Raw genomic sequence first — 27,854 nt, forward strand, 5'->3', positions numbered from 1 at the left:
AGTGAATAAGTCTGTGCAAGATGGTGCGATGTTGTTTAGGTTGTTTGCAACTTTGGATGTTCATGAGGAAATAACGATTGGGGGATTATCGATAGTTGGCGCATTTGCATAAGTGTTTCCTGAAGATGTAAGTGATTTACCGCCAGAAAGAAAAGTTGAGTTTTCGATCGATTTAGTTCCTGGAACTAGTCTTGTATCGAGGACTCCATATAGGATGTCTGCTTATGATGTTGAAAGAGTTGAAGAGTCAACTTGAAGATTTGTTTGAGGAGAGGTTGATTCGTTCGAGTGTGTCGTCTAGAGGTGCATATGTTTTTGTTGGTTAAGAAGAAGGAAGGTTTTGCAAGGCTTTATGTTGAAACAAAAAGGACAAGTTGTAGCTTATGCTCCAAAGCAACTTAAGATTCATGAGAGAAATTATCTGACGCAAGATTTTGAGTTGGCCGCCGTTGTTTTTGTTTTAAAACTTTGAAGGCAATACTTATTTGGATCGAGATTCGATGTGTATAGTGACTACAAGAGTTTGAAGTATTTGCTTGATCAGAAAGAGTTGAATATGAGAAAGAGAAGGTGGTTGGAGTTCTTGAAGGACTAGGATTTTGCTTTGAATTATCATCCGGGAAAAGCGAACGTTGTAGCCAATGCATTGAGTAGGAAATAATTGCATATGTCTATGTTGATGATTCAAGAATTGGAATTGTTGGAATAATTTCGAGATTTGAGTTTGGTATGTTGAAGCTTACTTGTGGTATTCTTGATGAGATTAGAGAAGGTCAGAAATCGGATTTGAAATTGGTTGACAAGATGAAATTGATTGATTGAGGATAAGGTGATAATTTTCGGATTGACGAGAACGGTGTCATGAGATGTCGTGATTGAATTTGTATTCCAGATGTTTCGGATTTGAAAAAGAGAATTTTTGGGATGAAGGGCATCAAAGTGGTTGAGTAATTATCCTGGTGCTACTAAGATGTATCAAGACTTGAGAAAGTTATTTTTGTGGCGAGGTATGAAGAAGGATATTGCGGAATTTGTGTATTCGTGTTTGACTTGTCAGAAGTCAAAGATTGAACATCAGAAACCGTCTGGTTTGATGCAACCGTTGTCCATTCCTGAGTGGAAGTGGGATAGCATTTCTATGGATTTGTTTTGGGTTTTTCTAGGAAATCGATTAATTGTGAGGCAATTTGGGTCATTGTAGATGGATTGACGAATTTTGCTCACTCTATTCCGATAAGCAGGGATTATCCGATGGAGAGACTTGCAAAGTTGTATTTTGAAAAGATTGTGAGTTGGCATGGTATTCCATCGAGTGTTGTTTCTGATAGAGATCCGAAGTTTACTTCTAGATTTTGGAAAGTTTTGTAGAGTACTTTGATTATTAAGTTGTGTTTGAGTTTTGTTTATCATCCGCAAGCTGATGGTCAAACGGAGAAGACGATTCAGTAACTTGAGGATCTTTTGAGAGCTTGTATTTTGAAGCTTTGTATGGTTGAAGGTGTGGAACGCCTTTGTGTTCGTGTGATTCTGGGGAGAGTAAGTGTAGTTTTGGAGATGAGATGGTTGTGTCGATGGTATTTTCGAGGACGAAAATATTCTAAGTGGGGGAGAGTTGTAACATCCCGATTTTTATTAATATTTTTATTAATTATATTAGTAATTATATTGTTTGGTGTTTTTAATAATAACTTATTTATTTAGTTATTATGTGATATAATAATTATTTAAGTATTTAATTATGTGAGTGTTTGTGTTGTTTGACTTAATTGAGTTATTAGAGAGATATAACTAAATGGGCCTAAGTGATAGAAACATAATGGATGGATTGGTGGGTTAAGCCCAATTGACATAAGTGAGATAGTAAGAGAAGGTTAGGGTTTTAGAGGTTACTATTTTCATTTGGGGGAAAAGATAGGAAGAAGAGAAAAGAGGCAAAAGGGAAGAGAACAATGGTGGAAGAGAAAAGCTAGAAGAAACCTCATTTTCGCAGCAAGTTTCAGCATTGAGTCACCTTAGCAAAACGGATGTATCTCTCAATCCAACCGTTGGATCGTCGCGTGGTATTGACACAACGTTCCTGACTCATAGAGGTAAGTTCTGACCGGAGGGATTTTGATTTTGAGGATTTTAAGTTCGTCTGATAAGCTGATTTCCGAACTGGTTTTTAGGTGTGTCTCCAAATTATGTTTGAAGGATTTATTTTGGAGAAAAGCTTAGAGCTATGGTGAAAGATTTCATATTTGCCAAGGTAAGGGTGGGGTTCTTTCATGCTAAAGGGTTGTATGATAGTATGTTATAGTGGGTTTAATTCTATACTTTGATATCCATGTTCTTCTATGTTGCAATTTTGGCTATTTGATGATTGTTGGAATGTGATGATATAAATGTGATAAGTTGTGTGCAATTGATAATCTATGTGTATTAGATTGTTATGTTTGTTGTCAGTAAACCATTGATAGTGAAATAATGGGTTTTGTTATAGAATTGGAAAATAATGGAATAGAAATATAATAGTTGAATTGAAATTAATATAGTTTAATTATTAATTGGATAGTTAAATTATTAGTTGAATTGATTCCAATAAGTCTATGTGATTGGAATATACTTGAACTTGGACCAATTATTCGGTTTATCGGTAAATTACGGTATTTTGAGAAATTGTTTGTAATTGTGTTTTGGCTTGAATATGTATGTTGAGAAATATATATTGTCATGCCAATGATGTTGTTTTGATATTGATTCTTTATGGTTAGTTGTTTAGCATTAATTCTAATGACTAATTGCTTGATGTTGAAAATGTGTGTTCATGTATAATTGACAAAAATGAGAATTAACATGAGATAGTATGATTACTAGTGTTAATTGGATTGTGTGAATCGTAATTGATTAATTGGCCTCTCATATGTGAATGATGTGTGTGTGTTGTGAATGTTGTGTACAATTGGTGGATAATTCATAGAGTTGAATTGTTGTGATATGTGGAAAGTTAAGATGGTAGAGATGATCTTAATTGCATATATTTGTGAGATTGTACATACATTCATATCATAGTGTGCCTTGAAACATAGGTGGAATTGCTTTGAAACACAAGCGTGGCTTGGATTCTAGAGTGAATCGGAAAGCGGTAAACTATATGTTTACATTTGGTGGCTTTGGTCTTGTCCGGATCTGAAGCGTGGCTAGCTTCTATATGAATCGGAAGCGGTGGAACTTTGGGTCCATATTGGGTACCACATGCATAGAGTCACATGTCTTGCATTGAGTTACATTGGAGTTATGTGATGTTTGAATATATGTAATTATGTGATTAGGTGATTGTTATGTGTGCATGAGATGTGATAATTAAATTTGGTGATGTTTGATACATGATTTTGGTGATATATATAAATGAAACGTATATGATGAGAATGCAAATATATATATATATATATATATATATATGTATTAATGATATATGTATATATGTGGAATATATGAACCATGTTTTGCCATTGTTGATAGTTGTATTAATTTACGTTGTGATTATGAAGTATATGTTATTATGTGCTTGAACGACATACTTGTAAACTTGAATACATTGTTATAGTTGATAGTTAACATTATTGTTGTGATGCAAATGGCTTATATTGAGAAGTGGTGAATTGTGTATGATTTTATCTTTGCTATATGTATTATCATAGTTTCCTTTATAATGTTTGATATCTCACCCCTTCTGCTGATGTTTCCCCTACCATGGGAAATGGGCAGGTACTCAAGTATAGCTGTGGAAGTTTGTAGATTCACCGTGTCTGGTTGGTGTGTCGCTCTGATACGTAGCACTCGGGGGTTGTCTATATTGTTGTTTCTATGTTGTTCATGTTTTAGTTGTTGAGTTCCAAATTGGATAATGAGAAGTACTATGATGTTTGAAGTTGTTTCCGATTAAATAAGATGATTTGTTTATAAATTCGAATGTTATGATTCCGCTACATATTAAAATGAAGTTGGTTTGTCTAAGAGCTGTTATAGGTTGTTTTGTGCTTCTCTGAGATTAAAGTGCTATGTATCTGTTTATGAGTTGTTTATAGGAAGTAAATGTGATATCCCAAATGCATTGTTGATAGTTTTTAAAATACTCTGATTTCTCGCATGATATTTTTGGGTAGAATTTGGGGTGTTACACTCGCAACATCCAAAAACGGTGATCTGGGCACAATTTGGTTTCATCTAACATGTTTTATTTTATTTTTTATTTTGTGCATAATTCGCAGGAAACATTCGCAACAAATTCCGTAGGAAATTTCGTAACAAAATCCGCAAGTGAATTGATGAAGATGATGAACAGTGAAGGTGGACTGTTTGACTGCTACGTGGGATCATCTGATTGGCTAATCAAAAATCAATTCCTCTCCCCTCCTCTGATTCGTGGGTCAACAAGTCTTTCCCAATCTTGATTGGTTAATGCGGCATATCGTGGGACCCAACAAGTTATATTTGAATTGTCTTATTTCTTTTTGTTTTTCTTTATATTATTTGTATGCAAATTCTATATCAATTAATACACACAGAACAGCTGGTCAGCGGTGCATATTATGCACCAACCTACCTCGGCCCTCAGATCATATCAAGATTAGATCCAACGCGCTACAGCGTGCTGGCACACCATGGATCTCATAAGGATGACCACACAGGATCCAGCCCCCAGGTTTTGTTTTATTTGTTTATTTTAATTGCTTTCTTAGTTTTTTCTCATAAACCTTTTTCTTCTAACCATAACTTTTTTTATAAAACCACGACTTTTAGATAATTTCATAAAATCATAAAAAAAAACCAAAAAAAATTAGGATTAGGATTAATTTAATCGTAAAATCGATTTAGACATTTAATTAGGTTTTATACGCCTTAGTATTTTTCTATCACATTCTTTTTCACTTTATTTTTGCCACGAACCCTATTTTGGGCAAATTAACATCAATTAATTTTTGGTTTAGGTTTTATTTTTAGGTTTTTAAATTTAATTTTAATTGTTTATTTTTAAGTTTATTTAGTAGTAACCTTTAGGCTTACGTTTTTTGGACCTGAAGACACTCAATCCAAAATAATGCATTCTTCCTTCATGCTTTGCCATGGTGAATTTCAATCTACACATTCAAACTTCTATCCAATTGTCTATACCTTCTCTAAATCACACCAGCAACTCAAGTATGTGGTTATTTTGGATTGAGACATGTTAAATTGTGACATATAAAATATCAAGAATCCATGAAATTATGATGAACATGGTACTCGAATTTTAAGTGTATTCAAGCATGGCTAATGATCCAAACTTACTCTTTCTCACCTTAGGAAGAGGATTGAATGGTTGTTTGGCTTTGAAAGTGGCTTCACCAAGAAAATCGAATTTGCACTTATTCTTTGATATTTTTCCCTTGTGAACCCTAGTTTTTTCCTCAATTTTCCGTCCTCCTTTTGCTTTGGACTGCTTGTATATTTATAGCAGATGAATTTAGGTCAAAAAATTTGAACCAAATCTCAAGAGATTGATATTTGATGGAAATTTGGTTTTAATTCTTTCTAAAACTGGCTTAAGCTTAATCTTCTCTCACCAATCCTATTTTCCACGAAATTGATCCACATATATGGCATAATTGATGATTGATTCTGATTAGAAAACCCTCTTAAATCAAATATTTGATTATTATCTAAATTATTTGATTTATGTCACTTTTGAAATGAAAAAAATCATTATAAAATCAAATAAAAATCATCAATTCGTGGCATTGATATTAGATCTTCTTGATGACTTGGATAACAAGATTGGATCATAAAAAGTTGGGCTTCTTTGCAAAAAAATCCATTTTGAACCTTAATTGCTTCATATTTTCACTCAAAATTAACCAACTTTGACAAGGCATATCTCCCTCAATTTTTAAGATATGAAAGTGTACTAGGACTTTTTGGAAAGGCCAATATGTCCTCTACAAGCCACTTTGGAACCTTTTTTGTATTTGGATATTTTATCTTCATGATATTGGCTTTGACAAAAACCAGCTTTTGGTTGACTTTCAAAAGGACCTGTAATTATTGAGCTTATATCTTTCAAATGGAGCATTTTTGTCCTTGGCTTTAGAGAGAAAAAGTTGTAGAGAACTCATTTTCCTTTAAAATTAGCTTTGGTTGAGAAATTTATGATGAATCATGTGAAAGTTATGGCTGGTCAAAGTTCAGTTGACTTAACTTTAGGTTTTGTTGATTTCTGAACTTTCCTTGATGAATCATGATCAACCCTTGATTAAATGATGCATGTTACTTCAAAATATTAATGTTGACCAAAAATCAGGAGTTTTGATTGTGATTAGACTATAGTTGACTTTTAGGTTAAATTGGTCGATTGTTGGCCATTTGGGCAGTTGAATGAGCAATCTTATGAATCAAGATTTGAAACTTGTCATGGGGGCATTTTGAATTATAAGAGGCCATATGAACCCTATTCAAGACATTGATTCAATCATCTCCTTTGATCAAGTTTAGTGCAGGAAGCATAATAGGTAGCTTCGAAGTGCGCTATCTAGTTCCGTTAATTCTAGTGGGTCTTGCTCTGATATGTAACACCGGGATTGGGATTGATTGATTGTGAACCTTGAGTATTTTGTTATTTTGAAGATTTTGTATTACTTTTATAATCACGAAGTTATAAACACGAAGTTTGATGATTTTGTCGATGTTTGAACTACTTTTAATGGTAATGATTAATTTATGAAGAAGTTTCTAAGAGATATTTATTCCGCTGCGAAGTTTGAAATAATTTAATTAATGGAACTAAAGATGCTATCTATGTTTAAATTTTTTACAACCCATGTTACAGAACATGATTAATTGTTATACAAAGTTTTTTGAAGATGTGACAACCTTGCTTTGTTTTTCGTTTATTTATTTATTAAAAATATTTGTGAAAATCGTGGGGTTTTAGAAGGGTGTTACACCTACGACCTCCTCTGCATCCTTTACGGTGTCTCACTAGACGCCTTACTGACCATCCTATGCACTATGGAAACTGCCTCTACACCACTCTCCTGAATGATTCATCTATCTAGCCTCCTGCCCAATCAACAGTATCTGCTGGCATGTTGGCAGGAGATCAGTAGCATGGTCACCCTCGACTTGCTGATTCTCCAAGAGTTCCTCATGCGTTGTCCTAGGTGGACGCCCTAGAGCATCGAGTGTCATGATAGGATGGGACACTTGATAAAACCATGTTACGTATCTATTTACGCAGTGCCAACTCTTGGTGGCCCGCATACTTCGATACTCCTCTAGCACCAAATGATGCTCCTAATCCTGAAAGATAACAGTGAGATCTCGGAGGGTAATGGTGTCGGGAGCATCTGTAAATGGAGACATATGTATCATCTGCACAAGCCCAAACTGTCTGATGCATCCCATCCGTAATATAACGAGATACGGTCGAAGGGGACAACCTATTGGTAATCACGGAAGGGTGTCTAGTTGATGTCATTGTTAGTAGTACGATCGAGGTATGTCGCCATCCCAAATATGTTGAGAGGCATGGTCGTGATAGTATATCAAGACAGACATGTCTAAAGGCCCTCCTGGGTAGCCTCCCTCCTGTGCATCATGAACATCGTCCTGAGCATCCTCGTCGTGTCAAGGTGAACCTCATCCTTAGGTACCTTACCATGCTCAGGTACCACCTCCTGAGTAACCTCAGGAGAAGAAGAGGCCTGAGACAGACGACTCCTCGGTGCATATGAGTATCTTGTAGGCGCCTCCTCCATGTGGACTCGACCCCGTCACTAAGCCACTCCTTACTATGCAGGTTGTCTGGGTTGGCCTCCCCTGTCTTTGTCGATCGGTCGGTTCGTGGTTGTCAGCCATTTTCCTAAAAAAATTCCACTGGTTAATAACAGTTAAAGTTAGAGTATAAAATAAATTTGAAAATAAAAAAAACAACTTAGAGCACATTTCCCAAGTGCATATCTGAAACTGGTAAGAGGGGATTTCAAATATGCACTTCTGAAATAACTCACGAACATCCATTTTTGAGAAACTTCTATTTTTTGCCCTAACTCATCCATAATCCAATTTTTTACATCTAAACACCATCATTGAACTACAATAAGATCAACCCACACATTGTCTTAAAATCTAACAATCCTAAATTCTAACTTTGAGCTTGAGCTTAAGGTAAGGGAATTGAAAACTTACAAATTGTTGAGCTTTGAGTTGAAGTTGGAATGCTTGAATGGATATTGTGGAGTGTAAATCTTCAATAGAACTTTTTGGTAAAACTGGATTTTTGTTGTTGTATGAAGTATTTGGTGATTGAAGAGAATGCAAAGAGTGGGGGTGTCTATTTACATTTTATGAAATAACACAACTGATTTCGGATATGCATCTCCGAAAGTATCATTTTTAAAATAAAAAAAAACGTGACTTCGCATATGCATATCTTTTAGTTGGAAATTTCGACCCTTGATCGAAGATGATTTAAGAATGTCATGTTCTACGTAAGTTAGCATGAAAAGTGGCTTCATAAAGGCTATTTCTTTAAATTTATCCTTGTGAAGACTTAATATGTCGAAGTGAAATATAAGATCAAGTGCATGATTGAAATATTTTAGAATACGGAGAAGTATACTTCGATACCTGCGTTGGATGATTTCAAAACCTTCGAGCGAGAAAGTTTGAAATCTGAATTTTCTTCTTTTCGCCAGAAAGACGTGTGGTATCATCAGAAGATCTTATCATTTGAAATATCAAACGTGGAGCACATATGTGTAGAGACCGTTAGAGTCGAATTATTATAAATAGGAGTCTTAGATGTTAAGATTTGTGTGTTTGCATTGTGTACAAAAAAATACCCAAATACTCAAAGTACCGGAGCGAGAGAAAAGAGTCTGTTGGTTATGTATGTATAAAAACACCATTATTTTCTTTACTACAAGCTTTACAATTTTATCCATACCTTGCAGTCTTTCGTCATTTATTTCTCTTTATTTTAAGCCAGAACCTTTTACATTTCTGTCGAACGTTTACTTTTCTGCATTTTATAATTCTTGAAAGTCATTTAAATACAACCTTTTATATCTTACCCAATATTCATAGTCGAAGGTTTAGTCCTTTTACTCAGATTGTAATAATTTCTTTTACAAAGGAATCTTGTTTACCTCGATAAGTTAACACCATGTTCACTTATGAAATGAACTTAAAGAAGACTAAAAGATTAAGACATATGTCCTAGGATCAATCTAGTCGATCCTGTAAGTTACCAAATTATAGAGTTTGGAAGACTAGCGGTTGTTTGTCCGAAATTACTAGTAAACAATATTCGAAATCACAATTTTTTGTGTGTAAAATAGGACGACTTCGGATATGCATATGCGAGTCACTTTTTTTTTTATAAAAAAAAGTGTCTTCGAAAATGCATATCCGAGATATGAGTATTTTAAAGTTTTCACCGAAGATCTCCGAGTGCAATGAAAATTTCGCTAGTTGTAATTTATATTAGGTTGTTTGTGTTGTCCATCATTTATCATTCAACGCACGAGGTAGAGAATTGTTCCATTTAAAATTTCTGTTGTGGTGTTCTCTTTGTCGTATGCTCCAATTTGAATTTGTGGTGTTCTCTTTGTTCTATACTCCAATAGGAATTAAATGCACTCTAAAAGTAACTTCCAAATTATTTGAGACCATTCTATAAAAAATTGAAAATAATATTTATCAAATTTAACATTTGTAACCCTCTCATATAATCTTTAGCATTTTTAAACTTCTCATACATAATCATTTTAAACCTTTTTCAAATTTTTAACTATCTCATAAATCATCACTTCAAATATTTTTCAATTTGCAATCCATCCATTACTAATTCAAGAAAACACAACTCAAGGTAAAAAAAATCCCAATTCATCAAAACCAAGTCAACTATTAAATTTAGACAATTGAGAAAAATTAAAAATCTAGAGAAAAAGAATGGTAGTTCTACAACATGGACAGTGTGAGTTATTTTCCAACCAAGGTTTCAAACATGTAGAATGAAACTTGTGAGCACAAGGTAGAGGAATCAATTTCTCTCCAATCTTAAATGATTCCAAACACACAGCACAATCCTCTTGTTCTGTTGCTTTCCAGCTCAATTTGCTCCAACTGAACTTCCTTGGCCCACTTTTCTTTGAACCATACACCTCAATTTGTAACTCCTCTATGCTATCTTTTCTGCCCTCCACACACTTTATGCTCTTCTTCCTAATAATTCATAACAACTTTCATAAGGATTAAATAGACAAAACATCATCTATTGAATTTAGAATCATTCAAATAACTATATATTTAAAAAATAAATTTGATAAAAAAATGAATTAAATAAAAAAATCAGATCTGAGTTCTTGACATCATTAAAAAAAGAAAGATATTTCTTTTAACACCTTGTGTTTTCTAATACTCTTGGTGATCTGAATTTGTCATCCAATCTTTGTTTAGCTTCTCTTGCTGCTCCTACCATATTCTCATCTTGCTGTGTCTGGTATAATATGTTTCTTTGCTTTATAAATTAAAATCCAAAAATAAAATAAAGACATACCCATTAAAATGATAATTGATAAATAATATATAAAAAAAAAAACATAGAACAAACCATTGAAGAAGATGAGGAAAGACGAGATTCAGAATTACTGGAATACAAACAGAAAGAAGAGCGTCTGTTATTAGAAGGTTCAACTCCAGCCTTATGGACACGTCTCCTTCTAGCAGATTCAACACCAGGGAGCATTCCTGCCATGTTTGGTCCTTTTTTGTGTTCGAACAAAGCACGGAATGTTGTATTTTTTGCTTTGTTTGTTTGTTTGTTTTTGATAATCTTTTGGTGAGTACAGGTGAATGATTAGGTGTGATTTAGTGCTTTGTTCTGATTTTTAGAGATAAAAAAAATGAAATGATAGGATTGTTTAGGTGGGATTTATTATAGTAAAGTAGATTGTGTTGATCATTTCCAAACCCGAAAAGGGAGTTATTGCTTTAATTGACTGGACCTTGGATTTGGAAGATTTTCTCCCATTTTCAAGTCCAATTAAATTTTCCTTTTCAATGTTTTACATATTTTGTATTGTTTATTTTATTATCAATACACTACTAATTCTACATCACATTTGCTATTTTATTACATTTATTCCACCAATCCACCCACATTTTCATTTGCTATTTTGAATGATTAGAAGTGATACGGTAATGCAAGTACTTTGAGGTTTGAATTTTCTGAAGGAAATTCCTATGTTATTTCGGACGACACTATAATTAATTTAGAGGATCGATAACAATGTGGATGATTGTTCACTCTGTGGATTGTTATACAGTCATGGAAAATAAAAAAGAGCTCCATAAATTACCCGACTTGAAAAAGGTAAGAGTGAATAACAAGAATAACAACCGGTGCCCTTAAGGCACTTTTTATGTGATTAAAATGGTAAGCTTTTATTAAAATTCGTGTATTTAATGCATTAAAATTGTATTGATAAATGCAATGTTAACTTTTATAAAAAAAAAATTCTTTATTTAGTATGCTTAAAGAGTGCCCTAAGGGTACTGCTTAGCAAGACCCTTATATAAATGATATTGTTTATCGTGAAAATTAGTAAACAAACTCTAGTTCTCCAAAATAATAAATATCTTGGTTGTTTGCAGGATCGACTAGATTGATCCTAGGGCATGATCTAAGTTTCGAGATTTTGATATTTTGATTGTATTCATTCTTGGTTTGGTTTTGTGTTTTAATTTGTAAGTTAAAAGAAAATAAGTTGGAAGGAAAAAACAAAATGCAGGAATGATTAAGGTTTTTGACTCGAAAGGGATAAAGAAAGATAAAAGACTCTATTGAAGATAAACATAAACTGGTAAAAGGTAATTTAATTTGATTAACAAAAATTGGTAGTTCGTACGTATATTCTCAGCACTTGTTTCTCGATACGCTTTGATACTTGGAGTATAATTGAGTTTTGCACAGATTTGAACACACTAAAATATAACATTAAGATTCTAATTTATACTAGTTCGACCCTAACAGACTTTTCCTCAAGGAATACCACGTTCTCCATTCGCATGTCTCTCAATCCCTAAGGCTTCCACGTGTCCTTTTGTATAAGACAGATTTTGAATTTGAATCTCCTTTCGCCTGAGGCGCCAACATCCAACCAACGTGGCTGTCGAAGCTTGTTTTCCAAATGTTCCGAAAATATGCTAAGTCTTTTACCCTTTCGAGGATATTTACTTTGAATATCTTTCGACAAGGTAAAATCCACTTTATAACAAAATGGTACTTCAAATATCCTTCAAAGAGCCATTCTTTATGTCTCTCTTCGAAATATATTTCCTTCAACAAACTTCCTTTTGTCCGTCGAAATTCCCAGCTAACAAATTGCCCCCAATAAATGTCTATTTCGGAATTCTTACAGAAATGGACATTTCTTGCGAACCCTTGATTTCGATGGACAATCTTTTCAATGTCTTTTCACCCGTGACGTCATGGTCATAATGACCATGCCTCCAAACGTCTCATCTAGACGTGCACGAGAACTGCACAATGATCACTCCTAATAAGTAGGATTAATATTGTAGACTATACAATCGTTTGTGCACCCTATCACAAACTTTCGCGTGCCCCACTACTTTTCACACTCTTAAAGTTTTCAGAATTGTAAAAGGTGATTTCCCTCTATAAGTAGCAAAAGTCTTTCATTTGAAACACTTTTCTACATCCTTAAGCAAAACGATTTCTCCTGCAAACTTCTTCTTCAACTAAACTAGCGGAACTGAAATTTACCAATCCTGCGGGATATCTGAAGGCGATGATGAGCGCTAGAACTATTTCGTCTGACAAAGGTGCTGCCACTTCGACTACTTCTAGGGATAAATCTTTTGAGATGGCTAGAAATAGTCTTCTTCTCCAATTTAGAGAGAAAGTCTTCGACATCGACTTAATCTTGGCCATTGAACACAATGTTAATGCTTGTTCGCATAATGGTAGATCCAAGCTTGATGAGGAGATCCAAGCGGAGTTCAACATATCGAAAAAGCCCAATAATTAGAGATCGAGATCAAAAAGTAGAGGAAACAAAGATTTGTGATCGAGTGTCGCTTAGTCGTGTCTGCTTCGCAATATAACCAGATGTAATCCTCTGTCCCAGCTAACTTCAATGTTTAGTGGACGCCTGTAATTATTTTTGAATATTTTGGCATTATTTCGGATTAATCCTTATTTTGTAATCTCCCTTTTTTAAGCCTATTTTGGCGCTCTATTTCTGCCATGTTATCTTCCTGTTTATTAATTGAATTTATTCGCCTGTGATTTTTATTTCTCGATGTACAGGTTTATACTTTTTCAATTACTTTCCATTTACTTTCAAGATTCTGTTATCTTCTGCTAATTCCTCGATTTCGTAAGCGTTGTTAGAAAATACCTAGACGACTCAAAAAAGTCCTTCCCAATGTGGAGACCACTTACGCAAAGCCTTATTCTTTCGATTTATGGGCAGTATTACTTTCCATACTAAATCGTCGTTCACAAATACTTTTCCTTTAACCTTTTTGTTGTATGCTTTAGCTACCCTCTCCTTTTGTCTTCTCAAAACTTCTAAAGCATGTAGCCTTTCTTCGTGTAGATCAACCAACTCATTCATCATCACTTTCCAATAATAGTCGGAGGGAATTTTGTTCTGCCTTTGGATTCTAACAGATTGTAGAAATATTTCTATTGGTAAAATTGCATCGTGTCCATGTGTCCATCTGAAATATTTCTATTTTGAATATGCACATGTGAAAAGTGCTCTGAGTATTTCATTTTTGAAAAAAACTACAAAATTATATTGTTATAATCGTAGTAAATAAATTGAATACCCTTTTATCCGATAAAATATAATGGAAATAAAAATTATGTAGACTAAAAAAATATTAAAATATAGTAATCATTATTCTGATAAATGCAAAATGTAGAAATATTACAACACCAAAAAAATTTCATAAAACATATGCTACAACTACTATTGAGTATGCCTTATCGTAACCCCTACTGTAACACCTCAGATTTTAGATTAGTTATTTATTTAATTAATCTGGCATGAATATACGAGTCATCCTGAAATATTTGACATATATGATATTTTGGTGTTTTTATGCGAGGCCTTATGGTGATTCATGATGTTTTGATGAATATGATGGTTATGTGAGTTATCTTGAAGAATTCAATATACATGATGCTTTAGTGATTTTTGTAAAGTATTTGAAAATGTGATGATATGTTGAGTCCTTATGATGGTTTGTGATGATGTGTGATGTTTGAGATTATGATGACTTATGTGATGTTTTGATGATTCATGTGTATTGAGGGATTTTGGAGTATTTTAGAATAATTTAGTATAATTATAATAATAAATGGAATTATTTTAATTAGTAAAATATAATAATATTAGTATTAGAGATATTAAGGGCAAGAGTGGTCATTTGTGAAGAGTGAGTGAGGACAAGATGGGAAGACCATATTAGGGGTCCTAGGGTTAAAAAGAGAAAAAAAGGAAAGAGGAATTCATTCCGTACGATAAAAGTTTAGAGAAGAGGCAAAGGGGGAGAGAGATGGGGCACGAAGAACATGAAGGAATTCATAGAGAGAACGCGACGAGAATCAAAGCTAAACTACAATATAAGGTATGTGGAGTTTATCTAGATTTCGGCTTACGAGGATTTGATGATGATATGATGAATTAATATGCAATAGATGATACCTATAGGTTAGAATGCATAAAGATGTATTTGGACTATGAAATATGGTGATTATAGGGTGTTTCTAGGGATTATAATGTGTAAAAATTGCAAAGGAATTAGTCTGAAAAGTGCAGAAAAATTTAGCACGCGAACAATGCGCGATCGACGCAAATGCATGCGATTGGTCAACGCATGGGTCAGCGCAAGCGGGCCCGGGGTAGGGAGGAGTTATGATCTTGAGCGAGCGGTCGATGCATGGATTGGCGCGAGCGGACCCGAGGTAGACCAATTTTTTACAAATTTTTGTAAAGGCCATTACTTGAGTTTTTGGACTCCAATTGATGCATCATTCGAAGCATTTGAAATCTAACACAATGAAATATACCTTGGTGTAATAAAATGAATCATAGGATGTAGACTTATAGTGCTTGAATTGGGATTAAGTGATGAACTATGTAGTGTTAACATAGGAAGTATGCCATTTGTTATGAGTTGGCGTAGCCATGTTTTGTATAACTTGATGAGTGTTTTCTTTATGATAACATGGTGGTATTTGTGATGATGATGTGTGTTTTTCTTATGACGAGATGATGAGATCATGTGGTGATATACCAATATGTAACGCTTTCTATTGTGAATTAATTTAACTATGTCCTTTCGTAACTTGACATATGTTATATGATGAATCGATGATCTTATGATTATTTGTGTAAAATGAAGCATGTGATGATGTATGATGAATATGATGAATGATGATGTGTGTTGACTAACCGTGGTCGTATTTTACGTGGTGTTGCGCATCATGCATTCGTAGCATTTATAGGACTTTTTTATAGTGAAGTTTGCAGGATATTTTATGTGATCTTTAATCAAAGGGACTATGATGATTTTGAATCGAAGGCAGCAGGCTAAGGTATCCCTACGCTCGAGGGACTTGACTATTGAATCGAAAGGCAACGGAAGTGGAATTACCCTAAAGGTGTGTCTGTGAAACAATAGTGGTTGATTTATATTAATCCTGAAAATCAGGGTTATACTATGTTGCTTTTAGTTTGCCATACAATCCTATTCAATTGCTAACAGTTATATAGTGCAGGAATTTAAAGGCAGAAAAATAAAAATCCTACGCTATTACAAGGCTTCGGGGAGGGGATTACATAACCAAAAGCAGGGGAAAGGCAGAAAACTTAGTAGGCAGAAATTAAAAACCTAAACTATTAAAAGAAAACTTATTGCGACCTATACACATTTTTTAGAATTGAAATGGCAGAAAATAATCAGGGAAGTCTTTTATTATTAAAGTTCTTCGAGTATTTATTTCAGGGGGAGATTATTCATCTCAGGGGGAGATTGTTAATCTCAGGGGGAGACACATTCACATGCTTATGCTATAGCTGTGTAATTTGTTTTTAGCCGTCTGCTCTTTCTGATCGCAAATTCATATCATTTATATATGTTTTTGTCATCATCAAAAAGGGGGGGGATTGTTAGAACAAGATTTGTTCTGATCAATATTCTTAGTTTTGATGATAACAAGGATATGAATTTTGTGTGAGATAATGTGGTACTCTAATACATTGCAATTTCCATTTCAGGAAATATATAAAGAGTATGCACAAATCAGCGCTCAGAAGCTTTGTCTCGGAAGGTTCACCATGCAACATCAGAACATGGTCTGGCAAGACATCAGAAGATGGTCAAGGCAGAATTAGAACATGGGTCTATGGAAGCATCAGAAGAACTTGAGATCAGAAGCAGAAGCACTGAAGTTCTCATGGTATCACGCTCAGAAGCACTTCAAGGTCAAAAGACAAGAAGATGCTATGCACCAAGCTGTTTGACTCTGATGATATTTAAATATTATATTCACAAACATCAGATCAGAAGAAAGTAGAAGTGGCAGGCTACGCTGACTGACAAAAGGAACGTTGGAAGCTATTAAAGGCAACGTCAGTAGACACAGCGTGAACAAGGCTCGAGGTAGTTGACAAAAGCGTGAAACATTAAATGCAATGTTGTACGGAATACGCAAAGCATTAAATGCGCCCAACGGTCATCTTCTCAAACGCCTATAAATATGAAGTTCTGATGAGAAGCAAGGTCGACGATTTGCTAACAATTAACTTGCTAAAACGCTGTTCAAATTCAAAGCTCAGAAACTTCATCTTCATCAAAGCTCACTACTTTGCTGTTGTAATATATTAGTGAGATTAAGCTTAAACGTTAAGAGAAATATCACTGTTGTGATTATAGCTTTTCAGAAGCATTTGTAATACTCTTAGAATTGATTACATTAATTTGTAAGTAACTAGAGTGATCAAGTGTTGATCAAGATAGTCTAGGAAGTCTTAGCTTGTGTCTAAGCAGTTGTAATTAGAGTGATCACGTGGTGGTCAGGATACTCTAAGAAAGTCTTAGCTTGTGTCTAAGCATTTGTTCCTGGAGTGATCAGGTTGTGATCAGGATACTCTAGAAGACTTAGTCGCGGAATAAGTGGAAAACCATTGTAATCTGTTGCGATTAGTGGATTAAATCCTCAGGTGAGGTAAATCACTCCGTGGGGGTGGACTGGAGTAGTTTAGTTAACAACGAACCAGGATAAAAATAACTGTGCAATTTATTTTTATCGTCCAAGTTTTTAAACTACACTTATTCAAACCCCCCCTTTCTAAGTGTTTTTCTATCCTTCAAATGCATGTGTCAAACGTATCAAAATAATGGAAGATTGTGATTATTTTCCACCCCGACCTTGGTAGAAATTGTTGGTATCTTCGCTTGATCGGTAATCGAAGGGGTCGATGCCCGACCTTCTTAGGCATCAATTTTAAGATCCGATGTGACCCTAACGGCGAGTTAGAGGCCAAGTTGTTGAGAGAGTTATAGTCCTTGCCGGTGGGATAACATATAAGACGATGCCTTCAGTCCTCCAAGATGTCCCTATACTAGAGCTCATTCTGAGGCGTCTGTTGGTGTCGTTCTGTAATGGCTTAGAGTCGTTACAACCACCTGTTCGATGTCAGATTGGAGTTCGGTGGATCCAAACGGCGTTGATATGAGAATTCGATGTCTTGAAACATTGATTTATTCTCCAGAGACATCTTCAGAGCTCAGATATGGGATCGAATATGGAATCGTGGATATCATAGGAGTTAGAAGTCGATTTCCATAAAAGGCGCAACAATTCTGTTTCCGAACAAAAAATGGTGATGATTGCGGAAACTATGGTGGAGCGGAGCTTCTTGCACCAGAGGTATTGGTCTTGGTGCGATGCCTTTAATTGGTGTTTGCTATCTCTCGATACATTGGACCTAAAGGGGGTATCTCCATGGTTAGCACTTCAACGCCCAAATCAAGTCAGATTAGAGTTCAAGATAGTAGGTAGTGAAAAAGGAGATTAGAGATTGTGTACCTGAAAACTCTTTACGAAGGTATTTATATATTAGGTCTGGCGGAGAAGACTAAATAATGGGCCTCGAGTTATTGGACCTTTGGCCGACACAGAACAATAGTGAAAAATTCAAATATAACAACAAAAAATTAATAAACTAACCATCTATGATAAAATTATTAATTTGACAATATTTAACATATACTCATGAGATTCATGCTCACCAAATTTAAAAATTTAAAATAATCATTTAAAATCTCTATTACAAATATTACGTATAGATTCAATTTTTTTATAAAATATATTATATGAATTAAAAAATAAACTAACGTAAAATTTAAAATTATATATTAGTTACAAATAGTATGATATTTTAAGTGGGGCTTCTTGAAGTGTCTTCGGGGAGGGAAAATTTTTAGGTGGATACATACCTAAGAAATTATTTTACATACAACCAATCACAGAATTTTAATTAATTAAAAAAATAAATATTGATTTTTCTCTCTCCTTGATAATCTCAACCAACCCATGAATCCAATTAAAAACAAAATTAAAATTAAAATAAATTTAAAAAAAACTCTTTCTTACTGGTTGTGCCTAAGAATATGGATTTAGGACCGTGTTCATGCAAGGATTGCTCATTCGGGGAGACACATCATCGTTCTCGTGGGATTTTTTTTTCTTCATCTTTGAGGCTCTAAAAGAGACGGTTGCGGTGAAACTTATATTATTATATCATAGTAAATTTCATATTAATTTATTTGTGTTGTATATTATTTATCAAACTTTTCATAAGAAAAAGAGTGGTTATCAAGAATTTGTGCCATCCTGTTTTTTGTCCTATCCTCCACTCCAAATCAAACATACAACTAAATGATAACATATAAATTATTTGAGACCATCCTGTCAAAAATTGAAAAATAATTTTTTATCAAATTCATACATTACTAATTTACGAAAACGCAATTCAAAGTCAAAATTATTGAAATCCATCAAACCAAGTCTCCTAATACAAATTTAGACATTTGAAGAAAAGTAAAAAATTCAGAAAGAAAGAATGGCAGTTCTGCAACATGGACAGTGTGAGTTATTTTCCAACCAAGGTTTCAAACATGTAGAATGAAACTTGTGAGCACAAGGTAGAGGAATCAATTTCTCTCCCATCTTAAATGATTCCAAACAGACAGCACAATCCTCTTGTTCTGAAGCTTTCCAGCTCAATTTGCTCCAACTGAATTTCCTTGGCCCACTTTTCTTTGAACCATACACCTCAATTTGTAACTCCTCTATGCTTTCTTTTCTGCCCTCCACACACTTTATGTTCTTCTTCCTAATAATTCATAACAACTTTCATAAGGATAAAATAGACAAAACATCATCTATTGAATTTAGAATCATTCAAATAACTATATATTTAAAAAATAAATTTGATAAAAAAAAATTAAATTAAAATATCAGATCTGAGTTCTTGACATCACATAAAAAAAAATATATATTATTATTTTTTGTAATACCTTGTGTTTTCTGATACCGTTTGGGATCTGAATTTGTCATCCAATCTTTGTTTAGCTTCTCTTGCTGCTCCTACCAGATTCTCATCTTGCTGTGTCTGGTATAACATGTTTTATTGCTTGATAAATTAAAATCCAAAAATAAAATTAAGACATACCCATTAAAATCGATAATTGATAACAAGGCAAATAATTAACGAAGAAAACAAACCATTGAAGAAGATGAGGAAAGACGAGATTCAGAATTACTGGAATACAAACAGAAAGAAGAGCGTCTGTTATTAGAAGGTTCAACTCCAGCCTTATGGACACGTCTCCTTCTAGCAGATTCAACACCAGGGAGCATTCCTGCCATGTTTGGTCCTTTTTTGTGTTCGAACAAAGCACAGAATGTTGTACTTTTTGTTTTGTTTGTTTGTTTGTTTTTGATAATCTTTTGGTGAGTACAGGTGAATGATTAGGTGAGGTGTGATTTAGTGCTTTGTTCTGATTTTTAGAGATAAAAAAATGAAATGATAGGATTGTTTAGGTGGGATTTATTATGGAAAAGTAGATTGTGTGTTGCTTATGTCCAAATCCAAAAAGAAAAGGCATGTGGACAATATTGTACCATGGGTTTGCAAGATTTTCTCCCATCATTTTCAAGTCCAAAATATTGGACGGACAATTAGTAACAAAAAAAATTTTGTGAAAATATTATAATTTTATAATAAATGGGAGAAGTATGATATTTTAGTACATAAATTGAAAAGGAATGGTAGTTTGGTTAAAACTTCCTTCAATCGTAGACTTATTTTGTATTGTTTATTTTGTTTTCAATACACTACATATTGTGTATCACATTTTCTATTTTATTTTATCACACAAAATCTAGACACTCTTGTTTACACCTAAAAATATTGTTAGCAGAAACAATTTTAGAATTAGTTGAAAATTTTTCAACCGATAGCAAATCAGACGAGCATAAGCACAATAAATATGAGTTAATCATATATTTCTCAAGTTTACTGAGGTTTGTTATGATTGTTTAGACCTTAGACTCGGTCAAAACACATTAATATTGAACAATCGAATTTTATGGTCATGTTCCATGTAATGACCGTTTTATTTTACGTATTTTATTTGATGTGTTATGTGAATTATTTATTTGATTATGTGTTAATTGTGTGTTTAAATGATTTTGTGTATTTATTGAGAATTATTAGTAAATAACGTAAGTTAGTAAGGTTATTAGTTATTGGGCCTATCTATTAGTAATTGAGAGGTCGTAATTAGAGTCCATTAGCAATTTGGGAGTTAGTAAAGGTTTAACAAAACAAGAGTTTTAGAGAGTTAGAAGCTCAGTTGGTGAAATTGGGAAAAAAAAGTGAAAGAAGAGAAGAGAGAAGAGGAGAAAGATAGGTTGAAGAATAGAGTTGGCTTCAATTCAAAACTTAAGGTTAGAGTGAGATTCTTTCATGATAAAGGGTTGTATGATGATGTTTAGGGTGGGTTAGATTGTATGTGTAGTAACTTTGAATATGTGTGGGATGTGTTGATGTGCATAAGGTATATCCTTATGCACGATGCATAAATACTCAAATATTGTTTATATTACTCAAAGTATTATATTTGTTACTCAAAATAATATGCAGATTACTCAAAATAGTATAAATATTACTCAGAACAATGAATATATTACTCAAAATAGTTAAAATTCGATATTACTCATCAGAATGGTGTAAATATTACTCAGAATAGTGTACGCATTACTCAATTAATATTTACTCATAATTAATAGATGTGTACAAATAATGCATCTATTATTCATGGATTATGATATTATTACTCGTTTCTAACTAAAATGTTATTCAGAACAATTTAAATATTATTCGTATGAGAGTTATGCACCGTGCATAAGGATATACCTTATGCACATCAACCCGACCCAATATGTGTTGTAGAATCTTAGGGTTTATGTTGGATTTTCATGAATTTGTGGTTGAAATCATGTTAATTGATGAATGTTGATGAATGATGTTAGTTGATGTAGTTATATGCTTTTAATTGATGATTGGTGAGAGTTTTGAATGGTGGATGTGTGGTTTCGCAGGTCTGTTAGTTCTGTGATTTTTCTGCATAATCGTGCGTCCGCTAAGCGGCCATGGCTCACTTAGCTGATACTGAGTGAAAATTTGAAAATGCGCGAGCTCGCAAAGTAGAGACGCGAAAACGGTTCGCTTCTGTTTTTAGTTGTGCAAAACGCGCTTGAGTCTACTAAGCGGACTCTGCTGTGTAAAACTTGTTGGAACTTTGAAATGATGTATCTTTTGATCCGTAACTCCTTTTTAAGTGTCGTTTGAACCTCTGTGAAGCTTTAATAAACGTCTTTCTAATGAATATGATTTGAAAACCTTTTTGAACCTTTTTCTTGAATTTTATCGTGTGATGTTGTGATTGTTAATGAGAAGTGAAATATTATTGTATGATGATACAACATAGCGACGTGATTGCGAACCAAAGCTACACTCAAAACTCTAATGATCAGAAGATCATAATAAACGACATAATATTCAATGCAAGATTCCGTAACGGCTGGAATTAAACTCAATGGACAAAATCTCTATTTTTAGAAATAAACTTAAATCAAAATTATCAACTTCCAAATAAAGAACTGTTGTCTCTCAACGGATCTCCAAGCTCGTTCTATATAAAAGAGTCACCACTCAAGAGAGAATTGTGGAACTTACACACGCACGAATTCAAAGATTTGTCAATTATTATTTCTATCATACTTTTATTTCATATAATATTTTTGTGCTATAAGTTGTGTACAAATCACGATAGTGATATAGCTTAGTAGAAGCAAATTTCTAGACACACTAAAGGTTTAATAGCATAGGAGTTACCTTGAGAAAACCAGATTGTGGTTGTTCTTGAGAAGACTTAAACGGTTGTTTAAGTGTTTGTAATCTAACTTTTTATTAGTGGATTAAGACCTTGTAAGAAAGAGGCGAAATCACCTTGTCAGGGTGGACTGGAGTAGTTTGAGTTCAAACGAACCAGGATAACCAAACGTGTTATTTATTTTTAATTTGTTTAAAAACCCAATCCACCCCCTTATTATGTTTTTCGCCTATTCACTTCCCTGTTCATATTCCATAATAAGCTTTTGATTGGAATCACACATCTTCAAGAGATTGTCCTTCATGACAACTGAGAAAGCTTTCTCAATGAGCTGAACCACACTCATCATATTGCTTTTAATTCCAGGAACATACCAAACATCCTTGATCACAATAGTCTTCCCATTCTTCACTTTAACTTTGAAATTTCCCATACCTTCTGCATTAAGGTACTTATCATCAACACATATAATCTTTGTCCTCCTTCTAGAGTCAAAGTCTATAAGTTATTGTTTGTTTCTAGTCAAGTGATTTGTGAAGGATAGAAAAACACTTAGAAAGGGGGGGTTTGAATAAGTGTAGCTTTAAAAACTTGACAGATAAAAATAAATTGCACAGTTATTTTTATCCTGGTTCGTTGTTAACTAAACTACTCCAGTCCACCCCCGCAGAGATGATTTACCTCAACTGAGGATTTAATCCACTAATCGCACGGATTACAATGGTTTTCCACTTAGTCAGCAACTAAGTCTTCCAGAGTCTTCTGATCACACACTGATCACTCCAGGAACAACTGCTTAGATACCCTCTAAGACTTTTCTAGAGTCTACTGATCAACACGATCACTCTAGTTACAATCTGCTTAGTTCACTCCTAAGACTTCCTAGAGTATTCTGATCCACACGATCACTCTAGTTACAATCTGCTTAGTTCACTCCTAAGACTTCCTAGAGTATTCTGATCCACACGATCACTCTAGTTCCTTACAACTTAATGTAATCAATTCTAAGAGTTTACAAATGCTTCTTACAAGCGATAATCACAACTGTGATATTTCTCTTAATCGTTTAAGCTTAATCTCACTAATATATTACAACAGCAATGTAGTGAGCTTTGATGAAGATGAAGATTCTGAGTTTTGATTTGAACAGCGTTTCAGCAAGTTTGATAAGCGTTGTTTTGTTCAGAATTGTTAACCTTGCTTCTCATCAGAACTTCATATTTATAGGCGTTGGAGAAGATGACCGTTGAATGCATTTAATGCTTTGCGTGTTCCGTACAGCATCGCATTTAATGTTATACGCTTTTGTCAACTACTTCGAGCCTTGTTCACGCTGTGTCTACTGACGTAGCCTTTAGTAGCTTTTAACGTTCCTTTTGTCAGTCAGCGTAGCTTGCCACTTGTACTTTCTTCTGATCTGATGTTTGTGAATACAACTTTGAATATCATCAGAGTCAAACAGCTTGGTGCATAGCATCTTCTGATCTTCTGACCTTGAAGTGCTTCTGAGCGTGATACCATCTTCTGAGCTTCAGTGCTTCTGATCTCATGTTCTTCTGATGCTTCCATAGACCCATGTTCTGATTCTGCTTCGACCATCTTCTGATGTCTTGCCAGACCATGTTCTGATGTTGCATGCTGAACCCTTAAGACAAAGCTTCTGAGCGCTGAATTATGCGTACTCTTTATATATTTCCTGAAAGGGAAATTGCATTGGATTAGAGTACCATATTATCTTAAGCAAAATTCATATTATTGTTATCATCAAAACTAAGATAATTGATCAGAACAAATCTTGTTCTAACAATCTCCCCCTTTTTGATGATGACAAAAACATATATAAATGATATGAATTTGCGATCAGAAAGAATAGACGGCAAAAGACAAATTACACAGCTATAGCATAAGCATATGAATATGTCTCCCCCTGAGATTAACAATCTCCCCTTGAGATAAATAATCTCCCCCTGAAATAAATACTCGAAGAACTTTAATAAAAGACTTCCTTGATTATTTCGGTAGAGACGATCATATAAGCTTCTGTCTTTAGAGAATTCATAGCTTCTGACTTCTGCTTCCATAGGACAGCTTCAGAACTAGAATTTCTTTAGATCCCTAGAACACTCACAGCTTCTGATTCCTGCTTCCATCTAGGACAGCTTCAGAACTTGAATTTCTTTGATCTTCTGAACATTCACAGCTTCTGATTTCTGCTTCCATTCAGGACAGCTTCAGAACTTGAATTTCTTTGATCTTCTGAACATTCACAGCTTCTGATTTCTGCTTCCATTTAGGACAGCTTCAGAACTTGAGTTTTCTGGATCTTTAGAACATTCGCAGCTTCTGATTTCTGCTTCCCTCGGATAGCTTCAGAGCTTTGAATTTCTACCAACATCACTTCATGCTAGATTTGTATCAGAACATTGTTGAATGTACCAGAGCATCATCTGAGCATCTCTACATCCTGAAATGTTACAGAACAAAAACTAAACGACAAAAGTCAGCATGAACGAGTTAGAACATAAAATATATGTTTGAGCACATTATATGTATCAGATCCATAACATTATATGTATCAGAGCAAACAATATATCAGAGCAAATAGAATTTTGTCAAATCAAATAGACAAATATGGATCAAATTCTATTATCAGTGCTTCTGATTCATTCTTCTTTCTTGCTTCTGATCTCTGAAGCTTGACAGCACTCGGCTTGCTTCAGTTTCCATGGTTTTGCTTCTGTGTTTGCTTTTTGCTTTGAAGATTCTCTTCACTTCTTTATACCTGCAAAACACTTAAACCATGTAGAACTTGCAGTTCTTGTTAGTGAATGTGTGGGAGCTTTACCCAGCAACTGATAGATTAATCAAATCATTTATCATTTATCTTCTCCCCCTTTTTGTCATAACATCAAAAAGAATATTTCAAAAGATTTAGATGCATAAAACGACAAATAAAATCACTGGAATGTAAATCAAAGAAAGTTTTTCATTGATAATTAAAAAGGATTACAAGAAAGGAATGCAGGAAAACAAATGCAACAAGGAAAGGAAACTACAAAGACCAAAAGACTAAGATCCTAGCCTACGCAAAATCCGCGCCAGAACATCATGAATCCCGTCAGTGCTTGTGGCTTGCCTTGTCATGAAGGAACGAAACTCAGCATTGGCTGCTTCTTGCGCGTCCAAACGAGAAGCCAGCATAGCTTGATTCTGATGAAGAGTTTCCAAGGTCTCCATCAGAGCTGAGGTTTCACCAGAAGAGGAGGCACCAGAATTTCTGCCAAAAGTGACAGCAATCTCAGCAGGGTGATCTTCTGGAAGATCTTCAGCTTGTACATCTTCCATTTCCTCATCTGAGTCTGACTCAGAAGTAGCCTTTGCATATTCTGGTTCAGGCAGCTCAGAAGTTCCATCTTCCAATGCTTGAAGAATAGCTGCTAGATTTGTTGGAGGAGTAGGACCAGCAACTTCAGCACGATAAACCACTACTGGAAAGACCATGTGAGGTGCTTTTTCAGACGGGTTCATTCTGAACCAGTTGAACAGCCACTGAAAATCTCCAATCAGCACAGGAAACCATGGTCTCCACACCACGATGTCTCTGCAGAGATTTTCTTCCAACTCATCTGCTGGTATCTTCCTTTCAAGAACACTTCTGTTCCTGATGAGATGGTGATGGCTGCTTTCACCAACTTCCAACCGAAAACCACGAATACCAGGAGCTTCAGACATAATCCTTCTCTGAGTGTCTGTAGCCTTAGCCAGAAAATCCTGACGAAAGGTATTCCAAAGGTTGTTTGTGGCAAACTCATCCAGATGATGAAGGTGAGCAGCACCCAGAATCTCCAACCAGCCATTTACATCAGCATGTAAAAGCTCCAGATATGTTTGAGTGGTGGGAGTTGGAGGGTTGACAGTGAACCTGGAGTCGGGAAGAACAACACTGTAGGGATTAGGTGTTCTGGTGGGAAAAGGGTGTGAGAGAGATGAAGGAATATCTGATGGAAGGGTTGAAGGAGAGGAGATATCAGATGGTGAGGAAGGTGGTTCCGAGGGGATGAATGAGGAGGAAGAGGTGGTGGAGGTCTTTGAAGAGGGAGGTGATTGAGGGGAACCGTCAAGGGGTTGATACACTTTGAGAGGGTCATAAGAGATCCTTACTCTTTTTGGTTTGGTTTCTGGTTCAGCAGTTGCCTTTCTCTTTTGTTTCCGATCATTATCTTGATTCCCAGAGCTTGACGATGGATTCATGATGAATTTGCAGATATTGGAAACTGCTAGGGTTTATGATATGAAGGCAAAGAGAGAGAACGAAAAAGAAAACTGAATGCAAAGTGATAGAAATATGAGAGGGAAAAGAAACGTTTGAAGAGTATAAAAAGAAAACTGAAAGAGAGTAAATGATGAAAAGCATTTAATGTTACGTGACATGAGGAGAGATAATAATGACAAAAGACGTGATTTGCACAGTTACCTAAGTAGACGTCCCCTCAACTGCACGCACGCTTGTCCAGGAATAGTGAACACGTGTTTACCATCTGGATAGCCAGTTACAGCTGTTTTGCTTTTATAGAGATTCTGAATCACCTTAGACACTGAAACGTTAGTAATAACTGAATCACAATTTCTAATTGATTTCTATCAGAACTTCTTAAAAAAAATTCATTTCAAAGGATACTCATACGTAAGAATTTCTCATCTTCTCATTCTGAGCTTGTTTCTGAAGACCCAATTTGTGCCGATTATATTGAATCCATCTGGTCTAGGAACAAGATCCCAAACATCATTCCTTGTAAACTGATTCAGTTCTTCTTGCACAGCAATTATCCAGTCTGGATCTTCTAGAGCATGATCAACAGAAGTTTGCTCGATCAAAGATACAAGACCTAATTGACAGTCTGCATTGTTCTTAAGGAATGCTCTTGTTCTGATTGGATCATCCTTCTTTCCAAGAATGACATCTTCTGAATGACCAGAGATGAGTCTGGATGATCTTCTGACAGATGGTTCTTCAGAAATACTTAGATCCTCCAGAGAAGCTGATACTTGATCTTCAGATTCTTTGCTTCTGAGAAGCTCTGCTTCTGATGCGTTGCTTCTTGGCTCAACAACTTCTGATATATCAATATCACAATCTGCAAAATTATCAAACTGCTTTGGTTTTTCAGAACCAAGCTTATCATCAAACCTGATATTGATTGATTCTTCTACAATCAATGTTTCAGTATGTATACTCTGTAGCCTTTTGAGCGTTCAGAATATCCAAGAAGGAAACATTTTTGTGCTTTGGAATCAAACTTACCAAGATGATCTTTAGTGTTCAG

General features: G+C 34.7%; 2 protein-coding genes across 3 annotated transcripts; both read right to left on the bottom strand.

The window, feature by feature from the left end:
- Positions 1-9,884: 9,884 nt before the first annotated feature.
- On the bottom strand, positions 9,885-11,033 carry LOC131599132 (probable E3 ubiquitin-protein ligase RHY1A). Of its 2 annotated transcripts, none has more exons than XM_058871600.1 (3): positions 10,634-11,033; positions 10,425-10,519; positions 9,885-10,245 (listed from the first exon to the last, which is right to left on the bottom strand). In XM_058871600.1, the coding sequence occupies exons 1-3, from the start codon at positions 10,775-10,777 to the stop codon at positions 9,960-9,962; spliced, it is 525 nt and encodes a 174-aa protein (XP_058727583.1). In that variant the 5' UTR covers positions 10,778-11,033; the 3' UTR covers positions 9,885-9,959. The 2 variants fall into 2 exon arrangements, with proteins under 2 accessions (XP_058727583.1, XP_058727582.1); XM_058871599.1 differs by having other exon boundaries at positions 10,425-10,540; positions 10,634-11,029.
- Positions 11,034-19,039: 8,006 nt separating this feature from the next.
- Positions 19,040-20,202, bottom strand: LOC131599133 (probable E3 ubiquitin-protein ligase RHY1A). The gene is made up of 3 exons (XM_058871601.1): positions 19,856-20,202; positions 19,648-19,742; positions 19,040-19,463 (listed from the first exon to the last, which is right to left on the bottom strand). The coding sequence occupies exons 1-3, from the start codon at positions 19,997-19,999 to the stop codon at positions 19,178-19,180; spliced, it is 525 nt and encodes a 174-aa protein (XP_058727584.1). The 5' UTR covers positions 20,000-20,202; the 3' UTR covers positions 19,040-19,177.
- Between the last annotated feature and the right edge of the window lie 7,652 nt (positions 20,203-27,854).

The sequence above is a fragment of the Vicia villosa genome, linkage group LG4 (assembly GCF_029867415.1).
Source record: "Vicia villosa cultivar HV-30 ecotype Madison, WI linkage group LG4, Vvil1.0, whole genome shotgun sequence".
Classification (NCBI taxonomy): Eukaryota; Viridiplantae; Streptophyta; class Magnoliopsida; order Fabales; family Fabaceae; genus Vicia; species Vicia villosa.